Source organism: Lissotriton vulgaris, chromosome 1_1 (assembly GCF_964263255.1).
Source record: "Lissotriton vulgaris chromosome 1_1, aLisVul1.2, whole genome shotgun sequence".
Taxonomy (NCBI): domain Eukaryota; kingdom Metazoa; phylum Chordata; class Amphibia; order Caudata; family Salamandridae; genus Lissotriton; species Lissotriton vulgaris.
This window is the reverse complement of record NC_141685.1, coordinates 1,660,015,916-1,660,031,055: the sequence shown is the minus strand read 5'-3', so window position 1 is coordinate 1,660,031,055 and position 15,140 is coordinate 1,660,015,916. Positions and strand designations below refer to the sequence as shown.

The 15,140-nt window shown below is 40.9% G+C and overlaps 1 protein-coding gene across 1 annotated transcript in view; it reads left to right on the top strand.

Moving 5' to 3' along the window:
• The window catches only part of LOC147750997 (protein NLRC5-like), a 721,414-nt gene that overhangs the window by 385,661 nt on the left and 320,613 nt on the right, over positions 1–15,140 (top strand). The window contains exons 5-7 of the mRNA XM_086918889.1: positions 5,494–5,523; positions 7,260–7,289; positions 14,067–14,177. Of these exons, the coding sequence (XP_086775015.1) occupies positions 5,494–5,523; positions 7,260–7,289; positions 14,067–14,177 (171 nt within the window). The remainder of the gene's footprint in view (positions 1–5,493; positions 5,524–7,259; positions 7,290–14,066; positions 14,178–15,140) is intronic.

Sequence of the window (15,140 nt, the reverse complement as noted above, 5' to 3'; positions counted from 1 at the left end):
CAAAAGAATCCATTAGAAATGTCTAATGTTGTTTTGTATTTTTTGCGAACTATGTTATTCATCAGAGCCGCACTGTGCGAGTTTTGTACCGCAAATGTTTTGCAACACGAGTTAAGGTGTCTGTAGTCCAAGACTAGACGATATGAATTGTCTGGTTTGGAGACAGGAAACAAAGGATTGTTCATTTGAGAGGTGCATGTTTCAATCACCCCTTGGTATTCAAGTTGATCTAAAATCTCCCTGACCTGTTTTTTAGCTTCTTGCTTAATTGGGTACTGCCTTTGTGCAGTTGGTTGACATTATAACTGGATTTTGTGAGGAGGAGAGTCCTCATCCCATCCTATATGATTCTTATATAATGCAGGTGCTTGAGCTACTGCCCATTTTCTAGCATATATATATTTTCTATGAATTGGAATATGATTTGAGAAGGCAGGCATAATCATTTCTTCGCCATGAGGGCACTCCCTGACAAACTCTGGTGGCCAGTCTTTTTCAGCTAATAAGATGTCACAGCCTTTTGAGAGGTTATCCCAAAACAGACCCCTTTTTTTCCTAGTCTTATCTCCCTCTATACGCAGTGTTATTTCGTATATTTTATATGAGGTTCGCTAACTCTGGTATCTGCAGTTTCCACTTGAATGTATTCATTTGTGTTCACTGTCTCCAGATGATTCATCAGGATCTTGCGAGCTATGCTGATTTCTGCTCCGCTGTCTAGCATTGTCGGTGCCCACTCTCCGTTTTTCAGCTGTGTCCTCAGTATTCTCAGCATGTTCGATTTCTCTAATACTGGCTACCTTCTTTCTTGGAAATTGTAATTTTTTACTTTGAGCAGGTTCCTTGTCTTTGGACTTGGCGTGCTCTTCCCTTTGTTCTGACCGTCCTCTTCTTTCTGATTTCTGCGAAAAAGATCGAGAGGGACATGTATCATTACTTTGATATCTATCAGGTTTTTTCAAATTATCCCTATTTCTAAGGTTGTATCTTTTCTCAGAGGGCTCCCTTTGCGGAGACTGGTGTTCTTGGTTCGGAGTTCTTTCCCTCCGCCGAGGAGACCTTCCTCTGGACTGGAATCTTTTTTCTTTGGGAGTGGATTGTTTATTTCCATCCCAGCTCTATTTTGGAGTGTTTTGATTATTTTTAATAAATATTTTTTCAGGATTTTCAAGTAGTTGGGGTTTTACTGGTTTACCTCCCAAACTATCTCTACCTAGTTCTTCATAGGATTTTTCTATGATTCTGGCAAGTTCAATTGGTTGATCTGTTATATCTGTCTCCTTCAATTTTTGGAGGTAAGTTATGTCTTCCATTGCCAATTGAACTAACTCTCTATATGCTTTTGTTAATTCTTTTATTTTAACTGAGAGTTCTTTGCTTGACAGTTTTTTTGATGTCTGGATGTGGTGTGTAGCTGGCTAGGACCGGCCATGTTGCTCCTGGTCTACCTAGTGGACCGAGCCTGGTGATGTGATCATTATGTTTTAGGGCGCCTTTAAACCAGAGCAGGTGCTCTTGGTATTTTAATGGGATTTCAATCTCCTCGAAAGGAGCGTATTGATCCGGTGGTTCCTCTATTTTGTAATAGTGGAATTTGTGTGTTTTAGCGTTTGCCGCTGGAAAGTTTATGCACGAATAGAATACCTCTGTCTGCCGATATTCGTGTGCCTCTATCACGAAAATTACTGTACCACCTCGTGCTGTCAGTCCGTTTTCTATAAGTTTTAAAGTTATAGTTTTTCTTATGTTGACCGGAATGAGGATAGCATTCCGGTCTTTCTGTAGGAGACTCGTGTCATCCTCCATTAGTTGGGCTGCTAATCTAGCTGCTTCCCTTTCATCTTCACTGTCTGGCATTTTACTGTCAGAAAGGTTTTTTGTTGCAGATCATGTTTCAAGGAGACAAATGATTAGGTGCACAATATTTTGGAACACTGTATCCTTCAACTTTGACTATACCAGAAACTCTACATAGGAATCTCTTCCTACTAAGTTCCAGCGGATTTTAACCTTTTACCCACTCCAGACGTCTATTGGAGTATTTACTGGAAAAAGGGTCTGTGTGAAAAAGCACGACTGAGTTACTCTAACGTCTTGCGTTAGTTTTATCGCCTTACCAAACGTTGGGCGCCATGTAGTGTAGTTCCTATTTTCCCTATAGGCCCTGCGCATTGGAATAACATAAACAGCAGTGTAGACGTAGGACTGAAGTCTTCTAGGTCTCTACTGACTATGTTAGACTTAATTTAGGTTTGCGCCAGCTAGCGTAAAGGTCAATGGAAACTTTCTTGACTGAATAGGAAGGGATCAGCTTCCCTGGCTCAGACAAGAAGGGATTCAGCTTCCGACAACCGCATAAACATGACAACTTTGCTCCCCCAGAATAAGAGTAAATCTCTAGAGTTGTGTGAAAACAATAGACAATTATTTCACTCAGTCAGACGTGCGTTCTTAGTTTCACTAGAGTGCAGAGAAGAGAGAGACGGGCGTTTTCAATAAAAGGTATTATTATTTGAACAGTCTTCCTTCTTATGCAAGAGAAATGGATTGCCACAATTGCAATACTTAATATGAAGTAAAATATGTACAGTCAAAGGAGTATTATGAAATAATACTGTAAAAGCATTGATATGGTTTCTTAGCCATAATATACTTAAAATGAATAAAATATATACAATATATACATTTATATATACATTGGCTAACGTACTCAACTGATGCTTCTAACTACGCCTACCCCGGTGTCCCTGACCTAAGCCTAATACATGGGAGGGAGTAAGTAAGTAGCAGTTTAAGTTAAGTTGGTTTTGCCAAGAATCTGATCCAAGAATTCTCTCTAAGGGGTTAGTCAGCACTGTACCCTGGGAATAGAATGTAGAAGGTCTGGTATCTCTCTCTCAGGACTCGATATCCCAGTCACCCGCAAGGGTAGGCTGGAACCGCCAGAGCTGGATTTTCTCGGCAGGAGAAAAGACAGCGTCTTTCTCAGTGTGTCAAAGAGGAGGGGCAGCGTCCGTGGGCTTCTCGCATCTGCTGGGCTTTCTGCAAGTCGACAGTTGCTCTGCTCCAGATTTCACCACTGTGTGTTTGCTTAAGGCAACGTTGGCATATTTATACCTGAAAGGTGCCTGGTTTGACGTAAGGTTGGACATAAGACGTCAATAAAGATGTCACTAAGAACTGGCCGTTCTTACAGTGCCTCGCAGGAGTTCTAGGACGAAATCAAAACAAAGCTAACGGGGATTTCCCAGGTTGCTAGAGGTTTGGTATGTCGAAAGAACTCGTTGTGCTTTCTAGGAATCTAAGGAAGTGGCTTTTGCCGTGCTTTGGACTGCAAGGGCGATTTACTAAAATATGGATCTGATCCTTATGCCGTTATATGGATATTATCGATTATAGTCATGTAAGGGCATAAAGTGGTAATATTGACTATGGTTCCTAGATAAACACACAACAGTAGAACCTATGTAAATATATAAAATATAGTTATGAACTGGTTTCCAGAATAGTTAATCATTATAAGTATTGTGGATGATGCCTGATAAAGTCAAGTTTGTTTCTTTTCAGGTAAAAAATAACCCAATCACACCATGCATGACTTGATAATAATGAGGCATTTTTCCAATTGGTAGTAATTGATTTTAAAGCTGCGGTAATCAAAAAATCTAAAGGTTTGCTATTATTATTATTTATTAACAGCTATTTTGGAAGTAGATTTTTTGAATTTTCTCTTTAATATGATTTAGTATAGAGTCACAATTTAAAGACATTGATTATGCTATGGAGTAGAAAAAAAGTATGCCAAGATATTTAAGTTTATCTTTTTGCCAAACAATTTCTTTTTTCAGAAGCATATCAGGAGTACAATGGACATTTAAAGGAACAAATTCTGTCATATTAATATTTACTGTATATTCTGAAATATATGAGTAAGTAATGAGTAAGTCCAGCAATGAGGGAATAGAAGATTCAGGATCACCAATATATAGGAGAACATCCTCAGCGTAGGCTGACACTTTAGTAGTGAGATCCTCAATATCTGAAGAATTTCTAATAGCAATAAGTAAAGGTTCAACCAATGTCTATTTTTCATTAAACCAGATTGATCAATGTGCACAATGTTAGACAACACAGTAAGCAACCTAGTTGCAAGGATCGTTGCATAATATTTACAATCTTGAATAATTAAAAAAATGGGGCAGCAATTTGAAATAATAGCGGGATCTTTATTAGGTTTTGGAAGGACAATCATCAAAGATTCAGTAAAGGACTCAGAAGTTAATCCTGAATTACTGAAGTAAGTAAATAGATTGAGTAAATGAGATAAAAGGTGAGGTGAAAATTATTTATAAAATTCAGCAGGAATGCCATCTGGACCTGGAGATTTATGTAGTTTAAGAGATGTAATAGCTAAATGTATTTCCTCTAAAGTTATTAATAACTGTAACTTATTCTGAGCTAATGGAGAAATTTGAGGTAGACCAGTCCTCTTCAAAAATTGATCAATATGTAACCTATCTTGAGGAGGAGCTTTATTATATAAGGTTGAATAATAGTTCATTATTTCATTAAATATTTCTTTATTGGATCTTGAGCCATTTGACCATATGAACTCTGAATGGTATTAATTTGATTTTTATCTTTCTTGATACGAAGATAATTTGCCAAAAATCTTCCAGATTTATTAGCATTTCAACTAAATGTATATATGTTGTTAGATATTTGTTTGCCTGCCCTGTTGCTCAATATAGAATTTAATTCATAACAAAGTTTTTTGAAATTGCATCTTATATTTATTGTGATTAGATCTAATAAAAATATGTTCATATTTTGCAATGTGTTTATCCCATTCTTTCCTTCTCAAGTTAAATTATTTAATATTATGAGCTTTAATAGAATTCAACTCCACTCTGAGATATGCCTTAAATGCATCCCATCGATTAACCATTGAGGTAGAACGTTCAGGATTGAAAAAAAAATAATCATGTATTGCTGTTAGCATTTTTGGTGTTTTTTCTTCATTAAGAATGACATTGGTATTCATGCACCACCGTCCATGAGATTGGTTGTCCAATGCACTAGTCTTCTGGGTATCTCCCTCTTGGATCTGTGCCATAGATTTACAAGGCAATATTAGGACCCACAGAGGAGGTGGTAAAGGAACCTGAAAGGCTGGAGGTCATCTGAAACTGGTCTTCTGCTACTTTATGTCGATGTTCCACCTGGGCTTTCATGGAATCTTTGAAAATGTCCCTGTCTGCTTTTGTAGAGGACATTTCTCTCTCTAGGTCCCATTCCAATTTGCACTTCCCCTGTATTACTTGTTGAACAATATTCTCCATGTTTATCAATGGTTCATCTGCCCACATTCTCCACCACTTGCAAGATTTAGACATGACATAGACTCTGACAAAAGTTAAGGCTTCAAATAACATGTTTATTCGCAAAGTAAAATAATTCTCTTAATCTCTTTGTCTTGTTTCCTTCTTCTAGACGCTGGTGAGATCCAGCCTCTTGGCGGGGGTAAGTTCTTTCACATCCTCTATTTCTTGAGTAGTCAGAAAACAAGGGGTAAGGAATTTGTGAACACGTCCCGGGTAAACGTTATCAACACCCATGCATTTAATATCAAAATTAAAAAGAAAATAGATGCTGAGCAAAGATAGACCAGAAGTTCACGCTCAACCAATGTGTGCAGAACAGAAATGATTAGTACAACAAAGTAATGAAAAGCCGATATTGTTAGTCGTTTCCTTAATTTATTACCACCTCTATTTTTTCCAGTATGCAGCAGCATACCTGGCTTCGTCATGTTTCTCTACAAATTTGGTGGGGCTTTAAGCTCTACAGGGGGCTTCTCTGTGGCATCACATCACTATCCCCCCAAAAATAGCACTGATTCGGAAGCTTCCTCTGCCTCTTTGAGTCGCTCCTCAAAGTCGATCTAATTTACCTTTGGCATGACATGGCTAGGGCTTGCCGACTTCATGAGAGTAGCACTACTCTTGACTTTGCGAGGCAGGAACTAGGTGGGTCTCGGCTCACCTCTCATCTCTGGTGCTTGGCATTCCTTCTCCTTTTGGTTTTTCAACGCACTTCCAGGTCTCTCCCTCTTGGGTCCATGCCATAGTTCTTAAAGGGGCTGCACTTTTTTCCAATAGCTCTATTTCACCCCTGTGATCCTCTCTGTACACGGAAGGAGAGACTGATATGCATGTTCATCTCTGAAGTTTGTCTAGAGACTGTGGGGACAAAGAAGAAGGATCCTCTAAGGACTCATTTAAGACGACATGCCAAAATATGCCATCCTCTCAGCTAAATTTATTTCCTCTAAAGTTATTAATAACTGTAACTTATTCTGAGCTAATGGAGAAATTTGAGGTAGACCACTCCTCTCCAAAAATTGATCAATATGTAACCTATCTTGAGGAGGAGCTTTATTATATAAGGTTTATTAGCATTTCAACTAAATGTATCTATGTTGTTAGATATTTGTTTGCCTGCCCTGTTGCTGAATATAGAATTTAATTCATAACAAAGTTTTTTGAAATTGCATCTTATATTTATTGTGATTAGATCTAATAAAAAGATGTTCATATTTTGCAATGTGTTTATCCAATTCTTTCCTTTTCAAGTTAAATGATTTAATATTATGAGCCATAATAGAATTCAGCTCCACTCTGAGATATGCCTTAAATGCATCCCATCAATTAACCATTGTAGAACTTTCAGGATTGAAAAAAAAATAATCATGTATTGCTGTTAACATTTTGGTCTTTTTTCTTCATTAAGAACGTCATTGGTATTCATGCACCACCGTCCATGAGATTGGTTGTCCAATGCACTGCTCTTCTGGGTATCTCCCTCTTGGATCTGTGCCATAGTTTTACAAGGCAATATTAGGACCCACAGAGGAGGTGGTAAAGGAACCTGAAAGGCTGGAGGTCATATGAAACTGGTATTCTGCTACTTTATGTCGATGTTCCACCTGGGCTTTTATGGAATCTTTGAAAATGTCCCTGTCTGCTTTTGTAGAGGACATTTCTCTCTATAGGTCCCATTCCAATTTGCGCTTCCCCTGTATTACTTGTTGAACAATATTCTCCATTTTTATCAATGGTTCATCTGCCCACATTCCCCACCACTTGCAAGATTTAGACATGACATAGACTCTGACAAAAGTTAAGGATTCAAATAACATGTTTATTCACAAAGTAAAATAATTCTCTTAATCTCTTTGTCTTGTTTTCTTCTTCTAGACGCTGGTGAGATCCAGCCTCCTGGTGGGGGTAAGTTCTTTCACATTCTCTATTTCTTGAGTAGTCAGAAAACAAGGGGTAAGGAATTTGTGAACACGTCCCGGGTAAACGTTATCAACACCCATGCTTTTAATACCAAAATGAAAAAGAAAATAGATGCTGAGCAAAGATAGACCAGAAGTTCACTCTCAACCAATGTGTGCAAACAGAAATGAATAGTAAAAAAAGTAAAGAAAAGCTGATATTCTTAGTCGTTTCCTTAAGACACTGCCACCTCTCTTTTTTCCAGTATGCAGCAGCATACCTGGCTTTGCCACGTTTCTCTACAAATGTGGTGGGGCTTTAAGCTCTACAGGGGGCTTCTCTGTGGCATCACGCCTCTATCCCCCCAAAAATGGCACTGATTCGGAAGCTTCCTCTGCATCTTTGGGTCGCTCCTCATAGTCGATCTAAATTGCCTTTGGGATTACATGGCTAGGGCTTGCCGACTTTCATGAGAGTGGCACTACTCTTGACTTTGCGAGGCAGGAACCAGGTTGGTCTCGGCTCACCTCTCATCTCTGGTGCTTGGCATTCCTTCTCGTTTGGTTTTTCAACGCACTTCCAGGTCTCTCCCTCTTGGGTCCATGCCATAGTTCTTAAAGGGCGCTGCACTTTTTTCCAATAGCTCTATTTTACCCCTGTGATCCTCTCTGTACACGAAAGGAGAGACGGATATGCATGTTCATCTCTAAAGTTTGTCTAGAGACTGTGGGACAAAGAAGAGGGATCCTGTAAGGACTCATCTAAGACGACATGCCAAAGTATGTCATCTTCTCATAGCTCATGCAAGGGGTCTGCCTGACACATCCTCCCTTTAAAATGTTCCCGCTCTGGGAAAAGGGGTAAGCGAGACAAAAAGTCAGCATTACCGTTGTCCCTCCCTTTTCGATGATGGACTTCAAAGCCAAAAGATTGTAGTGACAAAAACCACTGAGGCACCCTAGGGCTAACCCATATTACAGCTCATCCAGGTCAAGTGAATATGGTCATTATTCCAAAAGAAAGGAGCCCCTTTCAGATGATATTACAGTTTTTAGACAGCCCATTTAATGGCAAGGCACTCCTTTTCTGTTCACTGGGAAATAGGTTACAACTCACAAACAGGATGGGCACCTCTAGTCCTTTTTCATTAACCTGGGAAAGAAAAGTCAGTTTGAAGAATGAATTGTGTAGACAAACCACGAGAACTGAGAGTGGTACTGGATGTTATAGCCTTTTTCGATGCCTGAAAAGCCTGTCAAGACTTCTTGGGTGGATTGCAGAGGTCCTAGTTAGAATTGTTTTTAAATAAATCAGTAAAGGGAGCTGCAATTTCAGAATACTGGGGATGAATCTTCTATAATAGCCAAGAAGCCCTAGAAAAGAACAGACTTCCTTACAGGTTTTGGGTAGTGGTGTGTCTATAATGGCTCAGATGATCTCTCTTTGGGGTTGAAGCAAACCGTTACCGAATACAGATTCTAGTTATTTTACTTTATTGAAGGCTATATGAGATTTTTTTACATTTATGTATATTTGGGTCTGTCATAAATCCTGTAATACAGACTGAATATGTTTGAGGTGTTAACTGCCCTGAAATCAATACAAAATCGTATCAGTCAATCATATTTGGTATCAAGTACTATGGGAGAGGACCAGTTGATTTCGAAGTGGGCAAATAAATCCCATTCATAACATGGGGATTATCTCCTTGCTGATAGCATCTTTCCTAGCTACGGGTATTCCATAAGGATTTTGCTTAATTACTACCCCTTTCTCCATGGGTCTGGCATGCTCTGTCACATGGTATGACTGGGAGAGCCTGAGAAAATTATAGAAAAGAAGTGTAAGAGGGAAGAAAGAGAGGACCTTCGTTTTTTTTTTAATTCATCGGAGATGACAAATTCTTCTATAGTGCTACTTGGAGCAATCCCTCCTTGAATTAAATGTATCCTGTGGGGTGGCTGAACTAACCTTTTTTTAACAGATTCATGTGGTAGATTTGATGGTTGGAAGGAGTATACTCTAGTTTGTAGGTTGACTTTTCTAGTCATGCCACAATTTGGTTGGGACACTTCCATTCTGTTTTCATTTTTTTTTACGAGCGGAGAGGAGGAGGACAAGAACCCTATTATTTACCTGATATTCCCTCCACTTCTTAACTCCATCTATTGTTTGATCTGATTTTTCTCTAGTTGGGTATGTGCCAATCCCCTTCATTTACAAATCCTAGATTTTAGTTGTTAGGTATATTGTCAAAGATCCAGGGCTTTGGTACCGGTGGCTTTCTCTCAGGCCTCCTTTCTCGTTTTGAGTAAAGTTCTGGGTTGTCATCCGTACATCAATTCAAAAGAAGAACATCGCAGGCTGCTTTGGACTTGTCTACAAATGAGGAAAAGTGCAAGGGGAACAAGTAAATCCCAATTTTTTCCTTCTCCTACAAGCATCTTCCAAAGTGTGAGTTTACGGGTACCATTGTAACGTTCAATCAATCCATCAGTTTGTGGGTGGTACACAGATATTTTGATGTTGGAAAGGTAAGAGTTGTACACAATTCTTTCATTAGTCTGGAGAAAAAAGGGTTCCTTGATCAGTAGGTATTGCCTTAGGAAATCCTACTCCAAAGAATACTTTAATCAGGACTTCGGCTATATTGTTGGCAGTGGCAACTTTCAGGGGAATAGCCACAGGATACTTTGTGCTGTAATCAAGTATTACAAGTACTAATGAATTGCCACTACTAGATTTTTTTGAGGGAACAATCAAGTCCATTCCAATGCGTTCAAAAGGTTTGCCAACTATGGGTAGATGTTTTAGAGGTATTGTGGGAGTTTATATGAATTTTTACGCTGGCATATCTGACAATACTGTTTTATATCTGTATGAATACCAGGCCAATAAAAATATCTCAGGACCATTCGAGAGGTTTTTTGGTGCCCTGTATGGCCAGCCACCATGTGGGAGTGAGAGAAAAAAAGGATTTGGTCTCTAAATTCTTTTGGACTAAAAACCCCTACATCCACACTTATCATCTCCCCTATTTGGGTGGCCACAGTGATGTGGGCTACAGGATATGTTTTTACATCTCCATGGACACATCGGATATTTACTACCTTATTGGGAAGGATTTGAGAGGATTGTACTAACTTGCTTTGTATTATTGCCTGCAGGTAACCTGAACCTAGTAAGGTTGGACTTGTTACTCATTGAATATTATTCAAAAGACTTACATGGAAGCAATGATGAAACTCCAGAGTATAAAGTATGAAAAGGGGTACACAGCTAATGTCCCAGGTTCCTCGGAAGGTTTCAAATTTGAACATTGATGGACTATATGTCCCCATTCCCCACAGTCAAAGCGTTGGTGTCCCTCATAGGTGGGTAGATCCAACTTCATAGTTTTCGACTTAACACTCTTGATATGACCTCTAATAGGTCTCCTATCTGGCTTTTCCAGACCTAATGCAGTGCCTTTAAGGTTCTTCTCCTGTTCCCAAGGTGAGAACCTAGGGTGATATGTTGTGGCAATTTCTAAGGCCTGCTCAATGAACAAGCTGGTATTTTGCCACAACCATTTCTGGGTAGCTGAAGAGAGGGTTTCTAAGTACTGGCCTATGTATATTGGATTCATAATCTCCTTTTTCATTTTCTCTTGATGTTTGAGCGATTTGTCTGTAGCCAACTTTAATTTAAAAAAAAAATTGTTTGGGGATTTTACTCAAGGGGCTCCTCTTTCCTTCCAAAATTTCACTCGGTAACATTCAGCGTCCAATCCTAAGTGATCCAGGATGATTGCCTTTGCTAGAACTGGGGGTCTCTAGATGGCTGAGGTAGGGACCTTAGTCCAAATAGGGACCCTTGCTTCTAAGTCAGGGAGAGGAAGGACACCTTCTCAGATAGCCCCTGCTCACCCCCTCTGTAGCTTGACGTGAGCAGCCAAGCCTATCTCCAAGGCAAATGTGTAAAGTATTTGCAACCACGCTCTCAGTAACCTAGTGATAACACCACAAATGGACTCCACACGAGTTTCATGAAAAACAACGATATGTTTATAAAAAAGTTATACGATGAGACCGCACAATAAAAATTCAACATATGCGTATTTGTAATATTTCACCTGGCTGGTTATTAGGCTAGCAAGCCCTTGTAGGTTCTTGCAGTATTATTGAGCAATTCTCAATGATCCAATGCACTCAAAATACAACACTATGCAGTTCGTAAAGCCGAAAAATTTCAATTTGTAATGCAACAATCAGGCAGTTCGTAAATGCAATACGTAATGCAACAATCAAGTAGTTCATAATGCAAAAATAATGTACTCCGGCACCGATCGTGGGGCTCTGGACGGACTCTTTGCCACTCTTACTGACTGCCAGAATATGCCCCCAACACTGTTATGATGGAAAACAAAGTACAGCTCCATACTCCAGCCCCGGTACAGCCACTCCTTGGCAAGTATGGACCGTGCTACGAACTTGAGCTGAGGCTCGCACTGCCAAACAGGGGAAAAGCTGAGAGCGTTTCTCTCATTGCCCGCACCCCGCCCCAGGCGGCGACACACATAGGCTCGCTGAGAATTACCTGGGGGGCTAAGATCTTACTCTCCTCTCCTCACTGCTCGAGCATCAATGCTACTTCGTTGATCTTTGGCAGTGGAACTCGGACCCCCGACGGTGATGGTTCGAGATCGCTCTTTGGCAAAGGCAGGCTCGGGCCAGTGGCATTGAATTCTCCACAGCCCCTCTGGGGATGCCGGTCTGGGCCAATGGCAATGACGATCAAAGCACTTCTGGTCAGGCTGTTGATCTAAGCAGAGAACAAGACTGCTCCGGGACGCTCAGCCATGGAGCAATTTCTCATGAAGGTCTCAGGCTGCAACAGGGCACACGCACACAGCGTCGCTGAGACTCACTTGGACTCCGGGTGCACGCGATCACAGGGCAATCCTCGCAAAAGTCTCGGGTTGTACGAAGCACGCGCACACAGCGTCGCTGAGACTCACTTGGACTCCGGGTGCACACGATCACAGAACAATCCTCACAAAGGTCTCAGGCCGCAACAGGGCACACACACACTTTGTCGCTCAGACTCACTTGAGCTCCGGGTGCCTACAATCACAGGGCAATTCCTACGAAGGTCTCAGGCTGCAAGAAGCACACACACACAGCATCACTGAGACTCTCTTGGTCTCCGGGTGCACACGATCTCAGGGCAGTTCTCACGAAGGTCTCGGGTTGTAAAAAGCACACGTACACAGTGTTGCTGAGACACACTTGGAAACTTTTATGTTCCTGAGTTTACACAATAGGGAGCCAGCTCTTCTAGGGCCCTTTGGGACAAGTTACTTCAGAACACAGCACACAGCAAGGTCCATTAGCCTCTCCTTAGTTAGATCAGCAAAAGGCAGGCCAGCCCCAGAACACACAGCAGGGGTCAGTCCTTCTCCTCAGTCTCTTCAGCTGTTCTTCCTTTGGCAAAGGTTCCTCTTGACCAAGAAGTAGTTTTCAATCCTTTTCAGCAATGATCTGTTCAATGTTCAGGGGTTTCAGCTCTCATCGTTATACCCCTAAATGTCTTTGTAGTCTTTGTGTTCAGGGGGGCACTGAACCCTGTCAAAACCAGTTCTGGTTGTCTACCTGCCAGTGACACCTTCTTCCTTTGATGAGTGGGGGTCTGGATCCTAAATTACTCAGCAGGAGATGGAGCCAGAGTTTTATGGCAGCAGCCCAAGACTCTTCACCTCCAGGGGCTACTCCCCCACCCTACACTCCAGATGCAGGTCAGCCTGTTGCTGTCTGACTTCCTCCCCTGAGTCAAGACATTTCCCAGATCCTATCTCCAGACAGTCAATCCACAACCAGGCAGAGACATACAGAATTGTTAGAACAAAAATTAGCCACTTCTAAAAACGTGGCCCTAAGCCCTTTACCGCCTTCCTCATTCTGGGCCATATGTATCATCCTCACCATTTGCGATTTCTAAATAGCGAATTTTAAGGAATCGCTATTTAGAAATCGCAAAACGGTATGTATGTAGGAAATCGCTTATTTTTAGCGATTCCTTCACATTCCTAAATTGCAATTAGCGAATTGCTAATCACAATTTTCCCATACATTTCTATGGGCCAGGAGGCCCATAGGAATGAAGGGGATATTTGCGATTAGCAATTTGCTAAACGCAAATTGCGAATATTTTCAAAGGTGCAGGGGTGTCACAAGAGCACCCTGCTGCACCCCTGAAAATGACATGTGTGGGCATATGGCGCACATACATGCCCTAAGGACATGTATGAGCGTCATATGCCACTTTTGAATTTTAAATAAATAGCTTTTTCAAAAGAATTCGCAACTTACCACCAACTAGAAGTTGGTGGTAATTTGCAAATCCTTATGGGCATATTTGCATAATTTTTATTTGATATATTGCATTTAAAGAATCGCTAAATTTGCGATTCCTTAAGTGCAATCGCAAAAAAAGGAATGGCAAATTTTGCGATTCCTTATTTTGCTGCGAAAATGTTTCATACTTTCCATTTCCCAAATTAGCATTCGCATTGGCCGAAATTCTGCGAATTTCGGCCTTTGCGAATGCTAACTTGCTTGATACATATGGCCCTCTAATCATAGTCATAGAATTAAAAGAAAAGAAAACAATGCATGAATGCAAGTAACAGAAGCTAGTTCTTTGTTACCGTGATCCAAGGTTGCTCGGCGGAGTCTTGCTGCAGGAGCGCGTCTCAATCATGAAAATCGGAGAGGAATGTAATCCTCTGTCCTTCTTTTCCAGGTTATCCGGTAGAGGACATGGCCAGCGTTGAAGACGGAGAAAGAGCTCCGCAGATGCAGAGGCCAGACGTGAAGAGCGGCGGGGAAGAATGCAGCACAGGACCGGAGACAGGTGAGTGCTATAGAATTCCAAACCAGGCTAAGCGCTGATTTCTAGGGCGCTTTTCCTTAAATACTTGCTACCGCAGTCAGACACATGTGCACTTTCCGGCCCTTGGCAGCTGTTTGTGTGCACGCTTAATCAAAGAGTTTATAAGGCACGCACACCTGTTGTTTTTAAGGCATACACGAGATGCGGGGAGAAATATGAAAAGGCGTGTGTAATGGTAAAGCTTATGGTATGTAACCATGAAAAATAAACGAAATAGACAAAATAAACAAAGGTCAACGTTTTTGTATATAGGTAACACATTATCCAGAGGTGCACAAGCAAATATACAGAGGTGCATGTTATAGTAAACAACAGATCATTTCCTTGTGGCGTTAAGACTAGTTTCTAGAGTAAATGCCAGTGCTGCAGCCCATGACAATTAACAAGGTAGCCAAGAAAAAAGGCAGTTTTTCTTGTGGCCAGGCACAGGCCTTTGCTCAGTGTTCAAAGTTCAACAGGAAAGCCCCTGGATCTTCCTCAGGTTCATATTTTTGCAAAGCGACATGAGGACCCACAGAACGCATACCGGAACCTGAAAGGCTGGAGCTCATCTGAGACTGCTCTTCTGCTACTTCATGCAGACTTTCCACCTGGGCCTTCATGGAATCTTTGAAAATGTCCGTCTTCTTTTGCAGAGGTCATTCGTCTCAGTAGAGCCCATTTCAATTTGCACTGGCCTGGTATAAAACTGGAGCATATTATTCAACAGTTAATACCACTGGTATTAATTGTTGAACAATATTCTCCAGTTTTATCAATGATTAATTCACCAGCATTCTACACCACTTCTAAGTTTTAGGTTGGAAATAGACTCTGACAGTTTAGGGTTCAAATAACGTGTTTATTCACAAAGTTAAATAATTCTTTTAATCTTCTCTTCGTCTTGTTTCCTTGTTCTAGACACTTGTGAGATCCAGCCTCCCG